The sequence below is a fragment of the Lepidochelys kempii genome, chromosome 4, assembly GCF_965140285.1.
Source record: "Lepidochelys kempii isolate rLepKem1 chromosome 4, rLepKem1.hap1, whole genome shotgun sequence".
Classification (NCBI taxonomy): domain Eukaryota; kingdom Metazoa; phylum Chordata; order Testudines; family Cheloniidae; genus Lepidochelys; species Lepidochelys kempii.
Window position 1 is genome coordinate 87,398,414 of NC_136383.1, and position 21,481 is coordinate 87,419,894.

Below are 21,481 nucleotides of genomic sequence, written 5' to 3' on the forward strand. Positions count from 1 at the left end.
AAATTTGAAAGTAAAGTGATCGCTTTTGGCAATACCAGGTTGATTAGTTTTATCCAGATGTGGGAAGATCACATAAACCACTAAAAGCTCGATTGTTCCCAGTCATGATAGAACATAAGGCGATTTCTTACCTTTATCCCCTTGTACTTCTGAAAACAAGGATTGCTCTAGGCTAACACCTGATCCAAAGCCCTTTTGAAGTGATGGAAAGACTGATTTCAGTGGGCTTTGGATCAGGTCTTAAATGAAACTGAAACGTTTTATATCAAAATCAGTTTCCTTTTCTTTACTAATCCACATCCTTTAAAAAAAAGAGAGAGAGATTGGCCTGAAAAACATTTGAAATAATTTTATATACCAAGGACTGTGGAAAAGAGAATTTTGAGCATGAGTTAATCAGCGTTTGATGCATGAGGTCAATATTATATTTTATGTGTTGCGTGCTCTCATCAATATGCTATAAAAGCTATTATATTATTTATCTTCCTATAATTTTTAGGAAAAAGTAAATGGAGCTAAGAAACAGAGATGGGTTAATGAATTTGGAAACTAATGTTAAAATTTGGCTGTCATCATTATGCAAGTAAGTAAATTTTAAAGCAGCAGCTATAGAAATGAACTGCTCGCTCTGACTCTGAATAAGTAGTGGGGGCTGGTATCTTTATAAAAAGTTCTGTTTAAAAATTGTACTCAGGCTTTCAGAGAAAGCATCAATATCGGATCCCAAAAGAGGATCCTAAAAATCTGATTCCTTTCATTCTACTTTCTTCTCCTTCTGTTACCACAATGAATTCCACACATTTTCTGTTGCTTCTCCAAATGTGGTGTGGTTTATACATAACATGAACAGCATAGTTAGAGCCTTGCGACAGGGTTCCAAATATCTCCATAACTTGAAAATCCCCTCCAGTGCTTGACACAAAGCCAGTCAATAACACAGGGAGAGTGTTTTTCAGTTGTCATCAGCTCATCGAGAAATACTTGAGTGGGTTTTTTTTCCTCCTCCTTCTACGGCTTTTATTATTAGAAAGCAGCATGTTTGTTTGAAAACCCCAGGCATTGCTAATCTGAGGAAGGGAAAGGAGGTGGTGCCACACATCTTCCCTTTCAAAGACCTTACACTTTTTTTTTTCCAAAATGTTTGGCAAGAAATATCGTGAAAATCAAAGAAATCTGTACAGGCATCTTTTAGTTTGACTTGACTATTGAAACATGCAGAGTTAAATAGAGATTGACACACACCCCTGGTGAATGTAGATCAAAATAGGTTGAAGCAAAGTGAAATTCGAGGGTGTATTAAAATAGTCATTTTGCAAAAATTTCTTGTGTGTTTTTGAAGATGCAGAAGAGGGAGGAAACCTCCGGAAAGGCTGTATTTTTAGCTTTTCTTCAGACCCTGCAAATTGAACACAAGGGCCAAATTCATCCAATGTCAGTGGCATTAACCAGGGGTGAATTTGGCCCATAATGTGTTTAAAAGTTATCAGTAGTGTACACCTGCAATAAAAGGGACACGGTATAATTAAGTTTAACTCTAATGTCCTATCACTGTTATAATAAGAATGGATTAATGCTAGTAAAATCAACCTTTGAGCAAGAACCTTTGTCAGGCTTTTCAGAATTAAGTATTTTTTGTTTGACTGTCCATTGAAATTTTTAACAGATTTCAACATTTATATTAAGATGATTTATGATAAAATACTGATTTTTCATTATACATTTTGGGTTTATTTATTTTTTTAAACTGACACTTGCCAAAAAACAATGTTGCTTTCTTGGAAGGTATACAGCGCTGAGTTAATTTCTCTGCTGCGTTCATACTAAGGAGTAAGTTAATAGTAGTTTTGAGAACTTTATCTGAGGTTATGAAAGAGAATTTGTGGATGTGGTGATCCTGGCCTGAAAGGTAAGTTTAGAATGGAAATCACCGGTTGAGTTATAATGGTCTGATCAAACCTGATGTTGGATCTGTGATGTAACTTCATAATATTTGGCAGGAATGTAATTCAAATAAACAGAAAAATGTTTGCTTCCCAAATTGCACTGGAGTGGTTGTTTTGCATCTTAAGGGGGACAGGCATTAACATGGGACATCTTCTGCCAGGGTACGAGCCACTGCAAATCCTCTGCAAAGTAACAGGTCAGAACTTCTTGAATAGTTCAAGACACTAGTTTGGTATTGACCAGAAACTTTCCCAAACTGTGCCAAAAATTAAGATGCTAACCATTTTAATGGGAGAACTGTGAGGAGCAGAATCCTTTTGTGCTGCATCCATGCAATATATATCCAGTACCTTAGAGAATTCGATGTATTGAAGTAATTGTGACATCAGTTCTAGTATCTGACATCATGAGGCATCACGGGGGATTCAGTTTTGGTTAACGTACATCTTTGCATAGGTCTCTCATAGTAGCTAGTCCATGAAGGTTATTTTGTTAACTATTTTGCAAAAAATATTTTTTGGGCAGGAAAGTGAGTCTAAATTAGAACTATTAATCTGCTCGTGGATTAAGGAAAGAGTAAGTGGATTTTTTTCCCCACAGCCTCCCCAAGTATCTATGTGCTAGGGTTGTTCCAGGCTCTGATCTTCAACAGCGAAACCAAGCTTTTGGTGAGATCCACTGATATTAAACAGCGGTGATTCTGTTCTACCTCATAGCAGTTCTGTAAAACCAACCACCTTGATGCAGCCAAAAGGAGTGATAAGCAGAGCTTCACTGATGTTTAGAGGAAAGAATAAGATCATAAGGGTGTCTTGAGTTCAAGCCAGGGAAAACCATCTGCTTGGAATAATTGCTTACATTCTGTTTGGTGCTTAAAGGGAGCTGATTTATGTCTTTCTGCAGGTGTATGAGGTTTGCACCTTGTTGCATGGGGCTGCAAAAGTACCAGTGTGTAAACCTTTGGCAGAAGTTCATGGATTCATGGGAATTATAAAAACCTGCAAACCATTTACAAGTTTTGGATAGATCAAAATACTCTTTCCTGTGTTCAAAATAGATAGTAACTGTTGTGAATTTTCCTGTTAAAAAGAAATTAACTTCTGAATCAGGCTACACACAGTTTTGATTTTTATAATCTGGTACCAACAAAGCGAAAGTCTTTAGACCTCTTGAGCATTCCATTTTGAAATCTCAGTGTCAAATTATGTGAGAATTAAGGGATTTTGCCCTGATGCTTTAGCATTGCAAACTCTCCTCTTCAGGAATCAAGACATTGCAAAGTTATATAAAATGAAGGGAGGGTTAAGAATTCCTGTTTGTACGTACTGCTTTGGAAGAGGACTGGGTCATCTTAACACCCCAGGAAATGTGTAAATGTGGCCTAATGATTCCCAGCTCCACACAAAAGGAACTCCTAACCTTAATTTAAAGATATTGGTCTGCTTTGTGAAACAGACTAAAAAATAAAACTGTTTCCAATAAAAATTTCCTGTTTCCCCCTTAACACATTTGCCTGCTGTTTCTTGATAGAAAGCCCAAGAATAAAGACTTCATTGTGTTTCCTTTTTATTTTTTGTTTCTAAAATAATTTCTTGTATATTGGGAAATTTTTAAAAATGTTTTTCTCACCAAAAGCTTTCCATTGCTTAAAGAGAAGTAGCACAGGGCAGATTCTGTCTGAAGGGCCACATATAAGTTCACATTTCTTGCCTTGTGAAAAGACTGAATTTTGTAGTCTAAAATAATGGGTTTTTTTTATTGATATGAGCATTTGAATCTATTGCTAGTGGCAGACTACTTACTTTTAAAAGGAAATGGCGCATCCTTGAGACACAGACAGTTGTAGGAGTTCCACTTGTCTGTCAGACTGTAAACCAGTGGTGGGCAACCTGCATGTGGCTCATCAGGGTAATCTGATTGTGGGACATTTTGTGAGGGCTTTTATATACAAGTGTCACTAAAGCAGATTTGCAGATGGTTTCAAATCATTTGTGTAAGTTCTCTCCTTGCCTGTGTCCCCCCTGAAGTCCCTTTTCTAATTAAGGTAGCCCTCATCAACGATATGCTCAGAAATCCATTTATAACCAGGGCTCTGGCCTATAATCTGGATTTTCTGGGCTCAGGTAAAGATGTAGAAGCAGGGGCCCAGGTGTCCCTCTGCCTTCAGCAGCTGCCTCCAGACAGCAGCTGCCATCAGCATCATCCCAGTGGCCGTTCCCATCAGCTCCTTCCTTTCCTTTTGTCTCTGTGCCCCAGCACCCAGACAGGCACTGATGCACCCATCCACACTTACTCTGACAAGCACTCATACGGACTCACTTTTCACCTCCAGCTGGGTATGAGCCCAGGGCAGCTGGGGATGTCTAGAGCCTCAGTGACGATCATTCTGTCAGAGAGGAGAAACTGTTCTGGGCATGGACTTTAGTTGTCCTCAGCCCAGGACAAAATACCCTGGCTGTGCCACACTGATTGTTTTTTTTAACTAAAGCCTTCTATTTTCCCATAAGGCTCGCACTTCATTTGTGGCAGGAATGGCTGCTATCCATCTATTTATTCATTATTCTGTAAAACAACAAGCTTTGCAACGCAGTGAAAATGATCTGTTATCAGCAGTTTAATAAGCTGTTTGTTCAGCACAAACTAGATGCTGGATTCTCATACTGTAAAACCTGGTATTTAAATCTCTTTGAATAGATGTTCATGTTCTATATTGCTTGTCATCCTCTAGCTGATAGAGCCTAGCTATGCTGAAGTGGGGACAGATGCCTCCTAAGCCACCTTTCTATTCCTCTGATCCTGGGCCAATTGTAATGAAAGAGTCCCAGACGTTACTTAGAGCATTCTAAGGGCAGATCTAAGTTCTGCCTGCTGGAGCTGTCCTATAGGAACCACTCACTCTGTCAGCCAAGGATCTGCTGGCATACTGTTCACTCAGCTTCACTGCCTACATGCTCCTCCCTGACTTGCTCTTTGCAGAATGGTAGGAGTAGGTGTCCTAGAGCCAGCTACTCCACTACCTCAGAGGAATTCCTGGTTTCCTTTTTAGGGCAGCTTTCCAGCTGATTTGCAGTGTAAAACAGTTGGAAAGGGGCCAAGGAAGTGGTCCATAGTTTCCCAGAATGCTTTGAGATAGATTTGGGATAGCACAGTGTCTGTGGGTTTAACGAATGCTGCCATTAAACATTTGGTCGTATCTCACATCCATCGTCGACTATTGTAACCTGTTTGATTTAGAGGCACTCAGGTGCTGTATATCAGCTCTTCTGCTGTTGTGGAAAAACCAAGAATAACTAATTAGAGGCCAGATTTTGCAGGGCTTTGGAGTGGAGACTGGAGTTGGAGCACAGAGCAGCTCCGGAGCAGTGGAGCTGCAGGTTTTTGCCTGGAGCTAGAGCGGAGCCGGAGCACAGCTCCAAAGCCCCGAGAAAGGTATTTAGGTGTTGCTGCCCTCAGTGCTGCAACACCTACCTGATTTAGGAGTCTAAATTTAATTTTCAAGAGTGATTTTAGGCACTGAGGAACCAAAATTCTATTGACCGGAATTGACAGAACATGGTTTAGCTTTCTTAATGCCTAAATACCTTTTGAAAAATGAGATTTAGGCTCCCAAATCAGTTAGATGTTGCAATACTGAGCTCTGCAGTGCCTAAATTATCTTTTAAAAATCTGAATCCTAGGCTTTTAACTCCCATTGATCCTTTTGTAAATTCCGCTAGGTGCCTATCTACATCTGTGGGCACCTAAATACCTTTAAAATCCTGGCCAATTCTGTAGCTTTTAATCATGCAAAACTTCCATTGAATCCAATGAATACTGCAGGATCTAACCTATGAAAATGAGAAATACTGCAACTACTGGGTTTTTGAAATATTTTCAAGAATTTATTTCAGATTAATAATTTAATATGTCATTGCATCGGAACCTCTTTTCTATGAGGCCATTAATATTTTGTTGTTGCCTTTCATGCCCTTAGCAAGACCAGTCTCGAAATAACTTTGTGTGAGATTTCTCTCAGCATCCTTTCACGTACCACTGGACTCTGCCTAAATTAAAATCCAGCACTGAGTAAAGCCCCAAGTTTCTTATGCTTTATAGTTGGAAATGAAGTAATTTTTTTTCTTATTGAATAGCTGGGTGGATGTGGCTTCATATGCTTGTTCTCATGTGGTCCCTTAATCCGAAGATGAAACAAACACAAGTTGCACAAATACTTGCCTGGCTTTGTTAGTGAGCAGGGATTTCTTACTGTTTGTTTATCTATCTTGAATGTTGTGCTCTGGCTCTCCTTAGTGTCTTGATTTGGATGTGCATCTTAGCAGAGCAGCAGTATACTATGTTCAGCAAAACAGAAAGCTCTTACTTTTTAATTCTGCAATATATCTGGAAGCTCAGAGTAAGTGAAATTGTTTTGGAAACCCAAAAGAGTCTCACGATTTCTTTTGACTTCGTGTGCGCATCTTTAGGAATATTTTATAATGTGTGCCAAAAGCATACTATGATTTTAAGTATGCAAGTGAAGCATTGTTTTAAGTCCACTGCTACCAGACCTATGTGCTGTAACTCGTATTCTGAAGCAACTGTATTAAACTCCTGGCATGTACTGATAGCAATGGTATCTAGTCAAAGTAGGTGGCAAAATTGTCTAGTCACTTGTGTCTAATTAAGCCTTTTTGTTCTGGCTCATCAAGAAGTCCTGAATGTAGTCAAGGCTGGATAAACATTAAGAATTTCTGATTGCTCACCACCTGTTTGATCAAGTAAAATGTTAAAGAGCCAAACACATTACATGTATTGGAACGGCTCTGGAACAGTACAGGACTGGACAGTAACAGAGGAGTTTGTTTATTTTCGCTTCCCCCTCTCACACCAATAAGTTTCAAATTCTTATTTCTGTATTAGCTGTTATTGTCAAAAACTAAAGCAAAGACAGTGCTTCTGTGTACCCTATTAGGTTTGCAGTGCGTATATGCAGAGCTTAAAAAGGCAAGTGATCCCCACACATTATCTTCAACATCAAAGCAATTGGGTTTGATTTTTTTCCCCCACTTGCCCAATTTAATCAATTTGAGATTAATCTCTTTTAATAAAAATGGACCAGAAACTTGAAGCCCCTGATAAGAGAAAATGCTTCAGTAAATCACCACTATTCACTGAATTTTTAAGTTTGGCTTTCTGGTTAACCAAATTTAGTAAGAATCCTGACCTTTGATTCTTTTGTTAACAAGCTGCGACAGTTTGCTATGGAGTGTATGAATTACCAGTACTGTTCTTTTAGTTCTCATTATGGACCATTACCTCCTAGATATGATCAATTCTAAGCAAGATACTAAAATATTACCCAATTTATCATTTTCCTGAGCGTTTAGAAGAGCAAAACTAGATTCAGATTCTCCTGTTAGTTGAAAGAGAGCTCTTCTAGCTCCATACAGTTCTGATTAATCCATAACCGATGCTCTTCTAGAGCTGAACTTAACATCCATTACATTCTTCTGGCTTGTGACCTATTGAAACATTAACTTCTCTATTTCTTCTGGGATAAAGAACCCAAATTAATTAGGTATATTGACATGCTTGACAAGAAAATAGAACCCTTAATCAGTATATACATTTCCTTTCTCCCAGTGTCATGTGCATATTTGTGAATTATTTCATTTTGAAGAGTACTGGTATTTTCAGGTGGAGGGAGAATAATTTGCTTACAAACAGTGTAATTCATAAATGGCTTGGATACGTCCAGTGCTGCTCAGTTTTAACTGAGTAGTAAATATAAGCTTGAGTGAGCTGCAACACAATGTGTCAGTTGTTCTTAGGCTTTTGGTCTATCAGTATTATCTACATGATGTTAAAGCACAGGGTATTATAAGCTTTATTAGGTATTTCTGACTAGAGAGAATAGCTGTGCCAAGGGATTACACGACTTATTGAATTAATGCTGTTCACGTTGACTGCACCCTGGTTTCTCTGGTTTTAACAAAACCTGCACAGCATAGTCCATAATACCAACAGCATTCATCTGTTTTATTTAAATATTGGCATTGAGCACCTTGTAAATATGAGATGAGTATTAATGTAGTTCCAGTATCTGAGTTTGGTCACAAAAGGAAAGGCAAATCAAACATGAAACAACAAAGCCTGGAGAATGATAAGCTATATTTCAGCTAGGATTTTGCTGAATATTTACATGCTCATTTTGTAACCATAGCAAAGGAAATTTTACAAAATAACTTTTTGCTTTGCAAATGACTAACCAGAGGATGTTTTGCTCCTCTCCTCTTCCAGAAATTGAGGCTAAGGAAGCGTGTGATTGGCTACGAGCAGCAGGGTTCCCACAGTATGCTCAGCTTTACGAAGGTAAGTAGCGGAGTTGATTTTTCTGTGTCATCAATTTATGAGAGCTTTATTGTTTAGACAGGATAATTCATTTCTAAATGTAGTGTCAAATATGGAACTAGAGTGGGGTGTGAAGAATTGAATCACTATCAGATCCTGTACTGTGCTGGTATCTACCATCCACCACATGCAAACACACAAGTTGGTGAGTTTATACCAAAACCTACAAAGACACTCCGACATGGTGGCAGTTTTAAATAGTTTCCCTTCATAGATCTTTAGTTTAATGCAGGGATTCCCAAAGTTTTTCTTAGCCAGATTTTAATGACACTCATGGACCCCTCCCATTTGTGATCTCATAATATGCCTATGGCATTTATAGCAATTAATTACTGACCATGTAAGAATTAATGACCATGTAAGAAAGTTTGTCATTCATTTTTGGCACCGCTGATGCTATTTTAGCAGCTGCAAATAAGAAGGGGTAATCAACACTCTACCCAGCAAATGCTTCACTGACCATAGTTTTGCAACCTCTGGTCTAGAGGACTGAACAGGACTGAGATCCGAGTACACTTGACCTCTTGTCCCAACTCTGATACTAATTTACATGGGTGGGGGGAGACCTCTCTACCCCTGTTTCAGAGTTGGGGGAAACTGAGGCAAATACTTCAGAGCTCAGTGAGGATTAGTTAATGGGCCAAATTAAACAAACTTCAATATGCAGAAGTATTATACTATTTGTGTTCGTGGGGATTCACCTCAGGGCAGGAGATGTCTCCACCACTGTCCTTCATGGGTGGACAGCTTTTGGAACCCAGTCCTTCACTGCAGTAGCGTCCATAGCTTCTGTGCCCAACCCTTCATGCACACACAGTACCCATTGAATCTGTTCAACAGTGGATCCACCAGTCCAATCCCACTTCTTACCAGCAGCTGTAGCCAGAGAAGACCCTCCGGTGGAGCCACTGCCAGGAAAAAGAGAGAGAACTGAGAACCTATGTCAGTATGTAAGCACCTGGGCTCCTCATGGATGGTCCTTGCTTCCTGTGTGTTTTCTGGCATGAGTTGGTTTTGGGGGACAGGGTTCATTCTGTGGGGTTGAGAGAGTGCACGCACGCACACTAATTTAAAGATAAAACCCTGAGGAGATTTTTCAATTCCCAAGACTCTCAATGCCAGTATGTTTGAGGGAGGGATTACTCTAGGTCACCGCTTCTTCAAAGTCCTTACTCCAGCAAAACTCTGACTTCACTGGCAGTTTTGTCTGATAAGCACCTCAGGATTTGGCTTAGCGTTTTTAAGCTACGTCTGGTTTTCACTAAAATGCAAAGTCTGTTTTTAAAAAGATGCAGTGAAAGTCCTTGGTTTTGTCTGGTTTTTGTTTATAAAAGTTATTTGCATCCTAGCAAAGTTATGAAGCACTGTCATAGCTGCCTCTTCTTATTCATAAAACCAAATCCCCAGCTGTTAGTTTTAACACTGTATATAGACAATCCACTATTTACAGAGAATAATGGTAGGAAATTGAAGCCAGTGCTAAACTGGCCCTCTTGAAAAATGATCCATTTGAGCTTTAATTTGCAGCTGCATTGGCAATGTGAGAAAATAATAGCAGTCGCAAAGACAGCGGTTGGCAATTTTTTTGTTTGCCTGTTTAGAAATGAAATTTCCTTCTATTATGTTTCCTCTCTTTTGGTGCTGACACGGTGCGAAGAACATACTTTCTTGGGACGTGTGCTTGGGGACTGTAGATTCAATACTGTCAAAATCCAGGGGGCAGGGATTTACATTTGGAAAGTTTGGATTCTTAGGCAACTTAGTGCTTCTGAGGGTCATTTTGATCATGCTTTATTGTTATGCCGAATCTCTAGGAAATTGTTTGTACACAAAATTGCTTTTCCTTATTCTACAAAATCTGTGTGGTCAGAAAGGCAATACAGCTGCAGCAGTAGCTTTAGCCCCTGTTCATACATTACTTGAATACTCAGAACTTTCAGTGGCTTCAGTGGGAATTTTGGCTGTGCAAGGAATCCAGGATCAGGACTTGTGACATTCAGGAATCTGTGGAAGACAGTAAATAATATTTGGGTGCTGTTTCAGAGCTGTAGTAAATTTCCAGCACACTGCCAACATTGTTTCCTCCTCCTTGCTCTTCCAAAGTGTTTATCTAAACAATCTTTTAGGGAATGAAAACAGCATAGGGCTCTTAGCAGTTTGGTTTTTTTTAATTGCAGTTCCTATCTTCTTAATGTCGTAACAGTGACAGACTATTAAATTGCTTGATTAAAAGCCAGAGATTTTGAGTTTGATTGTTTTCCAGAGATTTTGATTTTGATGACCTTTTGCTTTAATGTGAGGTATACAAGCTTGATCAAAGTGCTAATATTTGTTTTAAACTAGGCTAGCTTGACTCAATTGCAGCTTTTGACAACAGGCAGATGGCTGCATTCAGCTTGTTGCTGCCTCTCTTTCCTTGTTTCATCTGTGCTTTGCTCAATATTTTTTCCGTGACGCACGTGAACTTATATCAGTTATCAGAGCTACATGCAAAAGTTTCTACACGAGGGGTAAATATCTTTCTGGCATTTGAAATGGTAAGACATGCAATTTATCTTGGAGGAGCTGGTTGCCTGCATCTTAGTGAGCTGACTCTGAGACAGCTGGCTGCTTTGAAATGAGTAAATTTGGGGAATAAGGTTCTTTTTGATTGTCCATCTCTCTTGTTTCTTTCAGATCTCCTTTTTCCCATTGACATCACTTTAGTCAAGCGAGAGCATGACTTTCTGGACAGAGATGCCATTGAGGCCTTATGCAGGTAAGTGAAATATATTGTTTTGCAAGAAAGCACTTTATGTGGGATAAGAATAACCTCAACTGAATCATTTACTAATTAATAATCTCTTTGAGGACTTTTGTTATCCAGTAGCCATGGCCAGAATATCTTAATTTTAAAAAGTCATATAAATATTTTTGGGTTTTTTATTTTAAAGAAAAGTGCTAAAAAGCAACTAGTGGCCATCTTCATGATAAATATTTCCCAGTCTTTTTAATTCCTTGTTTGATTTGACTACCTCTTCTTGAATTATTAAGCCACAGCAGAATCAGAACTATGCTGGCTAAAACTGTGTTTAAACAGGGTTGTTGCTAACATCGCTGTATCATGGTGTCCATCCCAAATGTGAACAGGGATGATTTTCTGAGAACTGTGCTACTGCTAATCACAGACAGATTGCTAATCCCTTACTCACATTGGTGAGCAGTTACTTACACAAGTAGTCCTACTAAACTCGGCTTGACCACTCATGCAAGTAACTGATCACCAGAATGAGTAAGGCATTAGCAATTCTGCCTTAAGTATTCTAGACTACAAAGCCAACCACCCTGTTACAACGTCTTAGTCTGACACAGTTAAAAACCAATTTGTGGTGTTTAGTTGTTGCTTGCAATTACTAGAATTGGGAGCACTGGCTGTTCGGAGTCTGAAAGAACAGGAAGGAGGGGGGAGGAGTTGAAGAGGCTGAGGGAGAGCTACTGAGGGTGCAGCAGCAGCTTGGAAAAGAGGTTTCCACTTTAAAAAAAATAAAGTCCTGTTGAAGTTTGTTAGTACTTTGCCTGGCTACTACAACACAATTCCATTCTCCAGTGTAAGATTTCACTTTCTTGCATTGGGGTAGCGCCCGATCACTCATCTTTCATATCTGCCTCGAGCTAAATAAAAGTAAGTCTGGTAATTTTTTCTACTCCTGCCTTTCACTACTGCAGCTTTCCAGCATTCTAGTCAAATGAACACTATAGGCCAATACGTGCATATGTCATCAGCTTCTACAGAGTTAAAACCAAGTCCTGAAGAGAAGTTTGTAACTTTGGTGCAATTCTATGCTGTCCTTCCAGCACAGGGGAGAGAAAAAGGCACCAGCTAGAATAGAAAGTACTTCAGAAATATCTAAAATGATTTAAGCTGAGACACAGAAAAGGAAAATTAAGTTCATTTCACATTCATTGAGGATGTCATGAAAATGAAAAGTTCACACACAGTATGCAATATACTGCATATCAAATGCTCATTTATATGCTCTGTAACCCGTCAGGCCATTTAACAGAAAGCACAGTGATGTGGTTTTTAAAAAAAAAAAAAAAAATTCCCAGAAATATAGTCTTTCCTTGCCAGGAAAAAAAAATGTAGCCAAACCAATGTATTTTGAATTCAACACTCTCTTGCTTAAGTATTATCTTAACCTGGATTTTTTTTTATTTATTTATTTATGTGGGGGGCAGGAAAGCGTTTCTCTCTCTCACTGAATGAAAGTAAGACTATTTTCTGTATTAAGCTATGACATTCCCTGCTCATGTGATCCGTAAAGTTTTAGGTTCTGCTTTTGTAGCCTCCTACCTTAAGGATAAGTTACAAGTCTTCAGGAAATGGAATCTGACAAAACAGCCTTCTGATCACAAAACCAACTCAAGAAGACTTATTTTTTTTGCAAAAGTATCCCCTTTTTCATATGGCTGTTTGTTGTAAAATAACTAATTTGCTTTAGTCTTCAAAATATAATATACAATATAATTTGCTTATTAGCCTAATGGGATTACTATATACAACAGTGAAACCAAGGACAGAGTTTTTGAAGGCTATAACATGGTTTTGAAGCCATTGTGATTGATCTGGCAGTATTGTACAAATGAAGAATGTTTTTGATTTAAGTTTAAAATTTTGGGGGACATATTCAGACTCTACTAACCATGAAATAAAACCAAATAACTCCATGGAACAACTCTGAAATCAGAATTTGGCTACATATCCTTTATAAATATTGCCCCATATTAATAGGTTATCAAATTCTGTATTCCTTTAGGGTTCCATCATACACTCTTGGTTAAATTTTGTTAAGTCAATTAAATATCTTTGGCTAGACTACCTCTAGCTAATGTGGTTTGGAATTAATGTGCTATATTTCTTCATGCTTTTTGCATTTATTTTGACTGATGTTAAAGACACTTTGTAAACATTATAATTAATTTAGGAAAGGGCTTACAGCTGTTGTCACAGAGCTATAAATCTGTCACTAGATCTTGGCTGAAAATCTTGGTAGTTGGGAATTCTCTTGCATTTTTAGCACAATGTTCAGTTAACACCCAAATGCAATTGACAGTAACAAAGTAATGGAAGGTGTGCGTGTGTGAGACTTCCTGTGCCCTGGGCTGAGAATATAACTCTCCATGTCAACTGATGTGCTACTAGCAATCCTTGTTATCTTCTTATGCTTATTGCACATTTTACAGAGAAATTAAATCAGAACATACATTTTGAAAACACGTACAGTAGAAGTGATCAGAATTATACGTCATTTAATGCAGCATTTCAAATAACTCTCTTACCCAAAGAACAGGGACACGCAATTTATAATGTGAGCAGGGAAAACCACCAGCAAAACTTTAATCACAGACTGATTGTATAAATATTATTCCCTATTGAAAACTATAACATGAAGAGAAGTCAAGGAGTGTAGTGCTAAATGTTTGCTGGAAAACTTTTGGTAAACACTTCACTCTGAAATATATAATACTTGCCTTACTTCAAAGGGAGGCATTATTATTTGTATACACTAAAGATTAGTGATTGAGTCAGCAGTGTGCCCTTGTTGCCAAGAAGGCCAATGGCATTTTGGGATGTATAAGTAGGGGCATAGCGAGCAGATGGAGGGACGTGATCGTTCCCCTCTATTCAACATTGGTGAGGCCTCATCTGGAGTACTGTGTCCAGTTTTGGGCCCCACACTACAAGAAGGATGTGGATAAATTGGAGAGAGTCCAGCGAAGGGCAACAAGAATGATTAGGGGTCTAGAACACATGAGTTATGAGGAGAGGCTGAGGGAGCTGGGATTGTTTAGCCTGCAGAAGAGAAGAATGAGGGGGGATTTGATAGCTGCTTTCAACTACCTGAAAGGGGGTTCCAAAGAGGATGGCTCTAGACTGTTCTCAATGGTAGCAGATGACAGAACGAGGAGTAATGGTCTCAAGTTGCAGTGGGGGAGGTTTAGATTGGATATTAGGAAAAACTTTTTCACTAAGAGGGTGGTGAAACACTGGAATGCGTTACCTAGGGAGGTGGTAGAATCTCCTTCCTTAGAGGTTTTTAAGGTCAGGCTTGACAAAGCCCTGGCTGGGATGATTTAACTGGGAATTGGTCCTGCTTCGAGCAGGGGGTTGGACTAGATGACCTTCTGGGGTCCCTTCCAACCCTGATATTCTATGATTCTATGATTTACAGCTGGGTATGAAGAAAAGGCCCCGCCCCCATATAGTTTACAATCTAAGGGCCCCATCCTGCACAAATTTAGTGGGATCTGCAGGTGCTAAGCACCTCTGAAAATCAGGCCATTGAATTAGTTGCCTAAACAGGGGCTTACGTCCCCAGTGTTAAGTCAAGCATCCAAGTTTTTAAAAACTATCTCTTTAAGTTGTGCCCAATATTGACATTTTAGCAGGAATGGGTCCAAACCAAATCCCCGGATCCAAACACTTCCAAATTTAAGGCCCAGTTTCAGATCCCAATTTTATCATTTGGACAGATCTCTAATCTGTATATACTGCTCAAACCTGAACGTTAGTGTTTTTTAGTGGCAAGGTTGAATGTTGTTCCTGTGTTACTAGCTTCCCTGAACAATATAAACTACCAGATAAAATCAAGATTATAGAGATAGCATACAGTGCTCATGATACTTAATAGCAACACAGTGGAAATAATTAGAAAACAGTCTGTTACTGATCATGAAACATATGGTTAGCAGATAACATCAGGGATTATATCCTAATCTGCCAGGGATGCTTCAGGTGGTTACTGTCTGCAAAGCCCTGTTTGTTTGTTTCTTAAGAAGCTCTGTAGAGTAGTGACTAGGAATTTATCTTCAAAGGGCTACTGGGCATACAATGTGTGTATGAAACAAGGTCCTGAAACATGTTCGTCCTAAAGGATGTTGCTACCGAAGTACAAATTTTGTAGCAGACTCTTATGGAAATCCTGTCTTATCTGTGTCTCATTTTGGGGGTTTCTAAAGCGCCACCACCGTAGTGGCTACACACAGGCATAGCTGCATAAGAGAGATTGGAACATACTTACACCCTGGGGCTCCCAGACTTTTGAGCCAACTAAGATTATTGTAGCAGACCAACATGACTAGTGCTTGCAGCTCCTTTGAGCTTTGAGTTTGGAGTCTACCCAACCACCATTGCAGGTTAGAGTACGCACAAATGAATGGGAAGCAGGCAGGCAGTGAAGGCACATGATGACCCAGCATAGAGACTCATCGAGGTATGGTGGAAAAGATTAAATCCCAATCACAAAAATCTGAAGTACCAGGATTTAAGCATACTGTATTAATGACTGGGAACCACTACTTTAACACAGAGTAGTGGGCCAAATTTTGCCCTCAGTTACACTATTCATAAACATCACTGAGGGCAGAATTTGGCCCAGCAGCAATTTATTAAACCTTATGGCTGAGTGTGCCTAAAGGATTTAAATGCTCAATATCCAAGAAGTATTTTTGTAGGCTGGGGGGTTGGACAACTAAAGGCCAAGAGGGAGAAAAGAGAGACCGATTGGATGAGGATCTAGAAGGGGGAAAACTGGGTCTGGCTAGGAAGATTGAGGACAAGAAGCCAGAAGGGATTGGGAATGGTTGAGTAAGGAGATTGGGATGGGGGCGAGGGGAGAAGATTGTGAGGGGAGGGGCACGTTGGAAGTGATGAGGCAGAAGAGGTCTATACAGGGGAGAACAGTCGGAAGAGTCTGTGCTCACTAGAGAACATTTCCCTCTAGAGCTTGGAACGGAACCCATTATTTCCGAGTCTCCCCACACCTCTGCTGTCATCAGATACCTGTGAAACCCACTGGCAATGTGTTTCAATGCTCTAATGCTAAGTACTCTGAAAAAATCAGGTCCTAAGTATCTCAAATTTGGTCCCCCCAAATTAGTGGACACTTTTTTTTTAACCTTAATCTTGTTGTGCCTCAGTTCCCCATCTGTAAAGGGGAAGAATACCACCCCCTCGGTTTATAGGGGTGTTGTGAAAATAAATATTAAACGTTTTAGACAGATTCGGATGCTATAAAAAGAAAAGGAGTACTTGTGGCACCTTAGAGACTAAAAAATTTATTTGAGCATAAGCTTTTGTGAGCTACAGCTCATTTCATCGGATGTATGCAGTGGAAAATACAGTGGGGAGAATTTATATACACAGAAAACGTGAAACAATGGGTGTTACCTTACACACTGTAAGAGTGATCAGGTAAGGTGAGCTATTACTAGCAGGTGAGAGAGGAGGATGGGGGTGGGGGGAACCTTTTGTAGTGATAATCAAGGTGGGCCATTTCCAGCAGTTGACAAGAACCTGTGAGGAACAGTGAGGGGGAGGGAGGAGAATAAACATGGGGAAATAGTTTTACTTTGTGTAATGACACATCCACTCCCAGTCTTTATTCAAGCTTAATGTAATGGTGTCCAGTTTGCAAATTAATTCCAATTCAGCAGTCTCTCATTGGAGTCTGTTTTTGAAGTTTGTTTGGGTTTTTTTGGGTTGAAGTATTGCCACTTTTAGGTCTGTAATCAAGTGACCAGAGAGATTGAAGTGTTCTCCGACTGGTTTTTGAATGTTATAATTCTTGACGTCTGATTTGTGTCCATTTATTCTTTTACGTAGAGACTGTCCAGTTTGGCCAATGTACGTGGCAAAGGGGCATTGCTGGCACATGGTGGCATATATCACATTGGTAGATGTGCAGGCGAACGAGCCTCTGATAGTATGGCTGATGTGATTAGGCCCTGTGATGGTGTCCCCTGAAGAGATATGTGGACACAGTTGGCAACGGGCTTTGTTGCAAGGATAGGTTCCTGGGTTAGTGTTTTTGTTGTGTGGTTGCTGGTGAGTATTTGCTTCAGGTTGGGGGGCTGTCTGGAAGCAAGGACTGGCCTGTCTCCCAAGATCTGTGAGAGTGATGCGTCCTCCTTCAGGATAGGTTGTAGATCCTTGATGATGAGCTGGAGAGGTTTTAGTTGGAGGCTGAAAGTGATGGCTAGTGGCGTTCTGTTGTTTTCTTTGTTGGGCCTGTCCTGTAGTAGGTAACTTCTGGCTCTGTCAATCTGTTTCTTCACTTCAGCAGGTGGGTATTGTAGTTGTAAGAATGCTTGATAGAGATCTTGTAGGTGTTTGTCTCTGTCTGAGGCGTGGGAGCAAATGCGCTTGTATTGTAGAGCTTGGCTGTAGACAATGGATCGTGTGGTGTGGTCTGGATGAAAGCTGGAGGCATGCAGGTAAATATAGCAGTCAGTAGGTTTCCGGTATAGGGTGGTGGTTATGTGACCATTGCTTATTAGCACCGTAGTGTCCACGAAGTGGATCTCTTGTGTGGACTGGTCCAGGCTGAGGTTGATGGTGGGATGGAATTGTTGAAATCATGGTGGAATTCCTCAAAGGCTGCTTTTCCATGGGTCCAGATGATGAAGATGTCATCAATGTAGCACAAGTAGAGTCATTAGGGGACGAGAGCTGAGGAAGCGTTGTTCTAAGTCAGCCATAGAAAATGTTGGCATACTGTGGGGCCATGCGGGTACCCATGGCAGTGCCGCTGATTTGAAGATATACATTGTCCCCAAATGTGAAATAGTTATGGGTGAGGACAAAGTCACAAAGTTCAGCTACCAGGTTTGCTGTGATATTATCGGGGATACTGTTCCTGACGGCTTGTAGTCCATCGTTGTGTGGAATGTTGGTGTAGAGGGCTTCTACATCCATAGTGGCTAGGATGATGTTTTCAGGAAGATCACTGATGGATTGTAGTTTCCTCAGGAAGTCAGTGTTGTCTCGAAGATAGCTAGGAGTGCTGGTAGCGTAGGGCCTGAGGAGGGAGTCTACGTAGCCAGACAATCCTGCTGTCAGGGTGCCAATGCCTGAGATGATGGGGTGCCCAGGATTTCCAGGTTTATGGATCTTGGGTAGCAGATAAAATACCCCTGGTTGGGATTCCAGGGGTGTGTCTGTGCGGATTTCTTCTTATGCTTTTTCAGGGAGTTTCCTGAGCAGATGCTGTAGTTTCTTTTGGTAACCCTCAGTGGGATCAGAAGGTAATGGCTTGTAGAATGTGGTGCTGGAGAGCTGCCGAGCAGCCTCTTGTTCGTGTTCTGACCTATTCGAGATGATGAAGGCACCTCCTTTGGCATCCTTCTTGATTATGATGTCAGAGTTGTGTCTGAGGCTGTGGATTGTATTGTGTTCTGCACGGCTGAGGTTGTGGGGCAAGTGATGCTGCTTTTCCACAATTTCAGCCCGTGCACGTGCGGAAGCACTCTATATGTAGAAGTCCAGTCTGTTGTTTTGACCTTCAGGAGGAGTCGACCCAGAATCCTTCTTTTTGTAGTGTTGGTAGGAAGGTCTGTGTGGGTTAGTATGCTGTTCAGAGGTGTGTTGGAAATATTCCTTGAGTCGGAGATGTCGAAAATAGGATTCTAGTCCACCGCAGAACTGTATCACGTTCGTAGGGATGGAGGGGCAGAAGGAGAGGCCCCGAGATAGGACAAATTCTTCTGCTGGGCTAAGAGTATAGCTGGATAGATTAACAATATTGCTGGGTGGGTTAAGGGAACCACTGTTGTGGCCCCTTGTGGCATGTAGTAGTTTAGATAGTTTAGTGTCCTTTTTCTTTTGTAGAGAAGCAAAGTGTGTGTTGTAAATGGCTTGTCTAGTTTTTGTAAAGTCCAGCCATGAGGAAGTTTGTGTGGAGGGTTGGTTTTTTATGAGAGTATCCAGTTTTGAGAGCTCTTTCTTAATCTTTCCCTGTTTGCTGTACAGGATGTTGATCAGGTGGTTCCGCAGTTTCTTTGAGAGTGTGTGGCACAATCTGTCAGCATAATCTGTGTGGTATGTAGATTGTAATGGATTTTTTACCTTCAGTCCTTTTGGTACGATGTCCATCTGTTTGCATTTGGAAAGGAAGATGATGTCTGTCTGTATCTGTACGAGTTTTTTCATGAAGTTGATGGATTTCCACTCCATATGGCTAAATTCAGTGCCTTGCATAATGACCGGTTTCAGAGTAGCAGCCATGTTAGTCTGTATTCACAAAAAGAAAAGGAGTACTTGTGGCACCTTAGAGACTAACCAATTTATTTGAGCATAAGCTTTCGTGAGCTACAGCTCACTTCATCGGATGCATGCAGTGGAAAATACAGTGGGGAGATTTTATATACACAGAGAACATGAAACAGTGGGTGTTACCATACACACTGTAACGAGAGTGTATATAAAATCCGTGTATATAAAATCTCCCCACTGTATTTTCCACTGCATGCATCCGATGAAGTAAGCTGTAGCTCACAAAAGCTTATGCTCAGATAAATGTGTTAGTCTCTAAGGTGCCACAAGTACTCCTTTTCTTTTTGCGGATACAGACTAACACGGCTGCTACTCTGAAACCTGTCAGATGCTATAGTAATGAGAGCCATAGAAAAGTCCATGAGGAAATTAATAAGAACACAAGAACGGCCATACTGGGTCAGACCAAAGGTCTGTCTAGCCCAGTATCCTGTCTTCTGACAGTGGCCAATGCCAGGTACCCCAGAGGGAATGAACAGAACAGGTAATCAAGTGATCCATCCCATCGCCCATTCCCAGCTTCTGGCAAATAATTCTGAATAGTGTGCAGGAAATAAGACCTAAGGCCACACATTGAATAATGAGGACAAAACAAAATACTGACTAGCTGCTCATTAATTGAGCACCATCAATCTTATGCACTGAATGAGACAGGGGTCCTATGGAAAAATAGTATGTGATCATATAATGCATATACATATGGGGGCTGAATTAAGGTTGCAAAGGCAACATTAATCCCAGCATTTCATACCGTTGAGTGTTTGGTTTTTGTAACCTGAATATGGGTGGGTGGGTGGGTGCATGTGTATTTATATATAATATTCATTCAGTGGAACTACTTATAGAGTAAGGCACCACTATGCAACATGATTAAAGGTTTCAGTGTCTCGCCCTGTATAAACAAGCTGGAGGTGTGATTATGGGACTGTTAAATGAAACACACAGATCTGAGACATCTCTGTAGAGCATTTAGATTTTCAAAACGAAACTGTTTTTATAATGAAAACATGTCAGATCTGAAACGGAATCTTTACATGCCTGGTTGTTCCTGTAACTGATCTCATTCATAAAGGGATGATCTTAACTTGCTTTCATATTTGTGTTTGTGAGGGGTTGGAGGTTTTGTTGTTTTTTAAAAGGATCTCTGTAGAAATAGTCTCTACGCTTATCTCATTCAGCTGTTCAAGGGTTGTATTTTAAATGAGGGGGAGGGCAGGCTACAATATAATCTTTGTGAAATCAAAGAGTCACTTATCAGGCAGGCCCTAAATATGTTTTTCCCCTGACAGATCAAAGTGGTCAGGCTAGTTAAATGCAACAGTCTGGAAATAGATAAAACCTGATATGGGGACTCAGTGGCAGCTTCTTTGCTGTATGAGGCAAATGCTTCAATACTGTAAAATTCACAGATTGTTACATGAAACAGAACTGAAGGCCAAGTTTAGTATGCTTTGGATTGAGGCCCAGGAGTTCCAAATTATAAATCAAAAGTTAAAGAAAAGCCAAATAGTGTTTACTCCTCTGGAAGATATACCGTGACCTGTGTTTTGAGTAATTAACATTTTATTCACAGTAGGGCAGGTATGCTTTTAAAAAAGCTAGTTTAGTTTGGTTTTTTGCAACTAAACACTTGGGAATTCATATTTTGAAGAAAGGTTTTAATTTTTCTTCAAAATTAAATTAACAATTGCTGTTATGCAATCCAAAAAGGAGGGTTAGTCACAATCACATAGCTGAGCCCTGTTGTAAAAGTTATTTGTGAACAACTCCATTACATTTTTTGTTTTTCTTTCATGTTGATAGTTTAAAAACTACACTGAATATATAACATTAGCACAATGCAGGTTATCCAAAAAAGAGAATCAACATATCCCATCAATGTTTTGCAAGAGAAAAATGTCCCCTATAACATTCTGAGAGGAGATCAGCGAGAGAGTGTGAAGGAGGAATTAAAAATAAATTTGAATACACTCTTCAGACAAAATTGTTCTGAATTTTACTCTAAGGCAGAAACACTTTCATGTGAGTAGGGCCCTCCTCAGGGTCTGTTGTATT

At 40.0% G+C, this 21,481-nt stretch overlaps 1 protein-coding gene across 2 annotated transcripts in view; it reads left to right on the forward strand.

Annotated features, from left to right (window-relative positions):
• LOC140910602 (rho GTPase-activating protein 7) overlaps window positions 1–21,481 on the forward strand; it is a 152,949-nt gene that overhangs the window by 109,663 nt on the left and 21,805 nt on the right. Inside the window, exons 2-3 of one of the 2 annotated variants that reach the window (XM_073341954.2) lie at window positions 8,224–8,295; window positions 11,011–11,092. In XM_073341954.2, the coding sequence (XP_073198055.1) occupies window positions 8,224–8,295; window positions 11,011–11,092 (154 nt within the window). Of the gene's footprint in view, window positions 1–8,223; window positions 8,296–11,008; window positions 11,093–21,481 lie in introns of those variants that run through there. The other variant, XM_073341955.2, reaches the window with a different exon arrangement.